We start from the raw sequence: 6,559 nt of genomic DNA, 5'->3' as shown, positions 1-6,559 counted from the left end.
TGATCGGAGCGGGGGGTGGGGGGGTGGAGTTGGTGATCATGGGGGGAGATCAAGGTGGTGATGTGTGGTTGCAAGTTTGCTTTTTCGGCCTGGGGGTACAATTCCTGCTCCCCTGGTCTACAAGCAGTACTGTAAAGGCACTTAGCTGATGGATCCAGCTGTTTTCACCTGCTTTACCCTGCTGGGTTTACGAAGCCAGGGAAACGCAGCCAACAGTGGTCAAAAATAGAAATCTTGTTAAAATGAAGGCACCAGCCTCTTTAAAAGGAGAATGGATGGTCAACCACCCCTTGTCCTGTATCCGTTAAAACTGGAAGTGGGCTTGTTTGAGGTAATTGGGTTCCTGTTTCAAATTTTTAATATTTTACCCTCCCACCAATCCAAATCCACCCATTTTTGTCAGTTAAAATTATCTGCAAACTGAAAGTAAACAAAGTTTGGAATGTGGAACAACTGTGGGTTATTGGCACAGTTATCTACTGTTATGATAGTTCGTTAATAGGTGATATATATTTTTGGATTGCCAATTCTCAGAAAGTACTAAGTCCCACAAGGTTGTTTCAGTATCCTGGATGATCGCCATAACTTTGTGTTTTACACTTTCCTCCTCTCCCCTATCTACCCCTTTTGCCTTCGACTCTCAGCCTTCCTTTCCCGCTACAGGTTTTACAACCCAAGCTCTTACTATATACTACCTCCTGGTTTGCCTCATCTTCTCTACTATTCCTTTTAACCATGGTAATTTCCTGCATTTCGCCCTTGACTTGCATTTCACATTAAAGATAAATTGGCCTGGAATAAAAGAGTTTCAAGTCTCTTCCTAGGCTACTTCAGTACTTTCCTCTTCTGTTTATTTTTATTCAGCTCATTTGATTGCTTGGCAAATACAGACATTTGTCAGCTTTAGTACGTGGCACTGCAAACTGTCAATTCTTTATTGACAGCATCCAGCACTTGAAAGCACTGCAATGGTCTACTGTCATTTACAGTACAAAAGCAGTGGTCAAAGAGTAACTGGTATAATATTACTTATTACAGACAAATGCCAAATAAACAATAAAATAATATTTAAAGTGAAAGCCAATCTCCAGCTGGCACACTGTGATTGACCTAATTGATTTACAAAACACTTGTATAATGTTCGTCAGAGTATTTCACGTCAGACTTAAATAGAACATTAGACTGAAATTGCTTTTTTCAAGGGCGGATCATTCTGTCATTTCTGCCTGGGTCTTTTCAGTGTTGGTTTCATTAAAAAATATTTGAATATGAAGTTATAAAATGAACTCCAACATTATTTGAGATGAACAGGTATTAATTGAGGACTTACATCCAGAATGGGAAATAAACAAAGTGTATTTACTGAAGAACAGTTGGATGAATATCAGGTAAGCCTATAGAGGAGATTTTATAGAGGAGATTGTAAATGTACGATATTACATTTATAAAAGTGTATGTGAATGTATAGATTTATAATACTATAGTACGAGAGTTGTCTTTGAAAAAAAGGAAATATTTGCATTTATATAGCACCTTTCTTGACTATCGGATGTCTCAAAGTGCTTTACAGCCAATGAAGAGTAGTCACTGTTGTAATATAGGAAACACGGGAGCTGGTTTGCACACAGCAAGCACCCACAAATAGCAATGTGATAATCACCAGATAAACTGTTTTTATGATGTTGGTTGAGGGATAAATATTGGCCAGGACACCAGGGATAACAGCCCTGCTCTTCTTCAAAATAGTGTCAGTGAATCTTTTATGTCCACCTGAGAGGGCACGTTGTCCTTGGTTTAACATCTCATCAGAAAAATGCCACCTCCAACAGTACAACAGTGGAGTCCAGATTTGATTTTTGTGCCCAAGTCCTAGAATAGGACTTGAAGCCAGAACCTTGTGACTCAGAGGCATGAATGTTATCAACTGAGCCACAACTGGCTCATAAATCAGGTATGGGCATCAAATGATAGATAAGACTAAGAATTCCACTTGCAAGGTATATAAGGTGCAATGATTTAATTACACACTAGTATAAGGTGTGCAATATGATATATTGCATGATTGGGTGGTAAGTTAATTATTTATCTAATGATTATGCATAAGAAGCATCATAGAAACATAGAAAAAAGGAGCAGGAGTAGGCCATTCAGCCCTTCGAGCCTGTTCCACCATTCATTATGATCATGGCTGATCATCCAACTCAGTAACCTGTTCCCGCTTTCGCCCCATATCCTTTGATCCCTTTAGACCCAAGAGCTATATTTAATTCCTTCTTGAAAACATACAATGTTTTGACCTCACTGCTTTCTGTGGTAGCGAATTCCACTGGCTCACCACTCGCTGGATGAAGAAATTTCTCCTCATCTCAGTCCTGAAAGGTTTACCCTGTATCCTGAGACTATGACCCCTGGTTCTGGACTCCCCCAGCATCAGGAACATCCTTCCTGCATCTACCCTGTCAAGTCCTGTCAGAATTTTATAGGTTTCTATGAGATCCCCCCTCACTGTTCTGAACTCCAGCAAATATAATCCTAACCGACTTAATCTCTCCTCATATGTCAGTCCCACCATCCCAGGAATCAGTCTGGTAAACCTTCGCTGCACTCCCTCTATAGCAAGAACATCCTTCCTCAGATAAGGAGACCAAAACTGCATACAATATTCCAGGTGTGGCCTCACCAAGGCCCTGTAATATTTCAGCAAGACATCCCTGCTCCTGTACTCAAATCCTCTTGCTATGAAGGCCAATATACCATTTGCCTTTTTTACCGCCTGTTGCACCTGAATTCTTACCTTCAGTGACTGGTGTTCGAGAACACCCAGGTCTCGCTGCATATTCTCCTCTCTCAGTTTATAGCCGTTCAGATAATAATCTGCCTTCTTGTTTTTGCTACCAAAGTGCATAACTTCACATTTATCCACATTATACTGCATCTGCATGCATCAGCCCACTCACTCAACTTGTCCAAATCGCCCTGAAGCCTCTCTGCATCCTCCTCACAACTCACCCTCCCACCCAGTTTTGTGTCATCTGCAAATTTGGAGATATTGCATTTAGTTCCCTCATCTAAATCATTAATATATATTGTGAATAGCTGGGGTCCTAGCATCGATCCCTGCGGTACCCCACTAGTCACTGCCTGCCATTCAGAAAAAGACCCATTTTCTTTGTTTCCTGTCTGCCAAAAAATTTTCTATCCATCCCAATGCACTACTCCCAATCCCATGTGCTTTAATTTTACACGCTAATCTCTTATGTGGGACTTTGTCGAAAGCCTTTTGAAAGTCCAAATAAACCACATCCACTGGCTGTCCCTCATCAACTCTACTAGCTACATCCTCGAAGAATTCTGGTAGATTTGGCAAGCATGATTTCCCTTTTGTAAATCCATGCTGACTCTGCCCAATTCTACCACTGTTCTCTAAGTGCTCTGCTATAAAATCTTTGATAATGGACTCTAGAATTTTCCCCACTGCCGACATCAGGCTGACTGGTCTATAATTCCCTGCTTTCTCTCTACCTCCCTTTTTAAATAGCTACCCTCCAATCTTTAGGAACTGTTCCAGAGTCCACTATTTCTAGGGCCACTTCCTTCAATGCCATCAGGCTCTAGGGATTTATCGGCCTTCAATTTCCCCATCACCATTTCTCTACTAATACTGATTTCCTTCAGTTCCACTCTTTCACTAAGCCCTGTGTTCCCCAACCTTGCGGGTATGATATTTGTGTCCTCCTTTGTGAAGACAGAACCAAAGTATGCATTTAGTTGATCAGCCATTTCTTTGTTCCCCATAATAGATTCCCCTGTTTCTGACTGTAAGGGATCTACATTTGTCTTCACCAATCTTTTTCTCTTCACATACCTATAGAAACTTTTACAGTTAGTTTTTATGTTCCCCGCAAGCTTGCTCTCGTACTCTTTTTTCCCCTTCTTAATCAATCCCTTGGTCCTCCTTTGCTGAATTCTAAACTGCTCCCAATCCTCAGGTCTGTTGTTTTTTCTGGCAACTTTATATGCCTCTTCCTTGGATCTAATGCTATCTCTAATTTCCCTTGTAAGCCATGGTTTGGCTACTTTTCCTGTTTCACTTTTGCGCCAGACAGGGATAAACAATTGTTGCAGTTCATCCATGCGCTCTTTAAATGTTTGCCATTGCTTATCCACCGTCATCCCTTTAAGTAATGTTTCCCAGTCCGTCATGGCCAACTTGCGCCTCATACCTTTGTAGTTTCCTTTGCTAAGATTCAGGACCCATCATTCTGTCCTATGTCTCCAATTCCAGAGAAGCCTGTGGATTTCACCAAGCTAAGTCATTATCAAGATAGAACAAATGCTGGGATTCTGAAATTAATAAAATGCTAGAAACGCACAACAGGTCAACCAGCACCTGAAATGGAAATAAATAGTTAAATGTTTTGTCTAGGACTCTTCATCAGAATTTAAATTCTTGCAGTTCTGTTCAGAGGAAGGAGTATCAGATATGTGATTGGGTAGCCATGTTAGTGGTATTGAAGAAGAGATCAATTTAAGTACTAATTTTATTATGTAGTGTATGAGTGTAAAGCATAGATTTCACTGGGGTTTTTCTTTGGAATGCAGTTTGTAGGTATGTTGGCTGCTAGATAAAAATTTCTAGTTTTAGAATAGCTGTTATATTACAAACTAGTGTTATAACAATGTGAGAAAGAGGTCTAGTGTTCCCTTTCAGCCTTCACCTGGTCTTACTGTAACAGGGTTTTATTTTTAAACACACCGTGTTTTTACCTCTCCCTTGGTGAATCCTTGTTCACCGCTTTCCAATTGTAAGGCAAAGAAACCAGCACAAACAGGCTTTCTCAGGTTTATGAAATTTATTAAACTTAAACCTAAACTCTAATTCGGTTGACACCTACGGATACACGACGCGCCCACGCTAGTATGCACACACGATACACACATGCAGATAGAGACAGAAAGAAAACAGAAGAAATTAAGTGGAAAAGTGTGAGGCAATATCTGAGGAGGTTTTTTGTGTTACAGTTCTTCGAGCTCACTGTAGAGTCCTTGATTGATCTTGCTTTTCATTGGGGCTCAGTGTTCTTCTAAAACCTTGTTCGCTGTATGAGACTATTCTCTCTTGGGGTTCATGTGTCTTCATTCAATTCAGAGGCTTGTGAGAAGGAGATCGGAGCAGACATACAGGAGAGGCTGTGGCAAGCCAGCCAGGAGAGATCTTCTCAGTCCAGGAACATTCTACTTTTTTCCCAAACTGTTCATACAAATTCAAAAACCTCAGGTTGCCCAGCATGTTAGTCATGTGACTAGCTGGTTTGCCCATGTCCGTTTGTGTATTCAGCCATCTTACCAGTCAACCTGGAATGTGTGTTCCCCCACCTTCAATGTCTGGTGATCAAAAGTCCATTTTGGGTTGAATGTGTCAGGGAATGGCTGCTTTGTCCTTCCAAACACTGTCTGTTAATATGCAAATGTCTTTTCCATCCACGGCTGATCTTTTTAACAAGTCCTTTCTTCACTCCAGTAACAGTTTAAAATCAATGTTCATGACAAAATTAATGTGCCTCATTCTTGTCAGGTGGGGGCCTAGCATGACACTAGCATTTCCCAGTAATCATGGATAAACTATTTATCAATAAACCTGCAGTAATGACAAAGTCTCATTAATACAGCCATGTGATAATTGTCTTTCATGAAAGAGATGGAAGAGGATTCTCACAGTTATTGTCAGTGCCGATAATCACCAACCGCACAAATAAACCAACACAAAAATTGAGTTAAATTCTCTCCATGTTCATTGTACTAAAAATATATCTCCTCCGCCTGTGCAATGCAAAAAACACTTCTAACATTAGGGAAATTTTGGTGTACATTCCATTCTTACCTCTTTTTGTTATTTAATTTGCCATTTAATAAAAAGAGGAGATGGGAGCACAATTGTTCTGGTCAATCCTGTAAAGGGGCTTCTGCTGCCCAAAGAAATTAGAAATGCTAATAATTTCTGTTTTTATTTCAGATCTCCAACAATTATAGATTTTATTACTTCATTTTATTACATTTATTGATTATCATTTAAGTTATTTACTTTTGAATCTTTGCTAAATAGAAAGTTATTTTTATCCTCTCTCTATCCATCCCTTTTTCTCTTGATGCAGGGAAATTATTTATTATTTAAGAATTAAAAATAACTATCTCAGGATATATCTTGTGCATTAATTTTATGTAATATTCAGACCTATTTCACACACTTATATCCTGTGGAAGATTATAAATCTAACTACAATAAAATGTTCACCGTTATATGTGGACAGTCAGTTTTAAGATTCCCGCCACCAAATGATGTAATTATTTTAGGAAGCTTGCACTAAAAGTCAATGTTAATAATAACATGTTCCTATTCTTTTAAGGTTCACAGTCCAGTTATATTTAAGGTATAAAATATAAAACATGGAAAGTATTAGATTAACACTGGCTATATTAAAACAAAGCAAAATACTGCAGATGCTGAAAATCTGAAAGAAAATGCTGGAAATACTCAGCAGGTGTGGCAACATCTGTGGTG

The 6,559-nt window shown here is 39.4% G+C and overlaps 1 protein-coding gene across 1 annotated transcript in view; it reads left to right on the top strand.

The window, feature by feature from the left end:
• The first annotated feature begins 1,310 nt into the window (after nt 1-1,310).
• The window catches only part of LOC137370115 (calcium and integrin-binding family member 2-like), a 48,027-nt gene continuing 42,778 nt past the window's right edge, over nt 1,311-6,559 (top strand). Inside the window, exon 1 of the mRNA XM_068032296.1 lies at nt 1,311-1,388. Coding sequence (XP_067888397.1) covers nt 1,338-1,388 — 51 coding nt within the window. The 5' untranslated portion in view covers nt 1,311-1,337. The remainder of the gene's footprint in view (nt 1,389-6,559) is intronic.

The sequence above is a fragment of the Heterodontus francisci genome, chromosome 1 (assembly GCF_036365525.1).
Source record: "Heterodontus francisci isolate sHetFra1 chromosome 1, sHetFra1.hap1, whole genome shotgun sequence".
Lineage (NCBI taxonomy): Eukaryota > Metazoa > Chordata > Chondrichthyes > Heterodontiformes > Heterodontidae > Heterodontus > Heterodontus francisci.
This window is presented reverse-complemented; position numbering and strand designations above follow the sequence as displayed.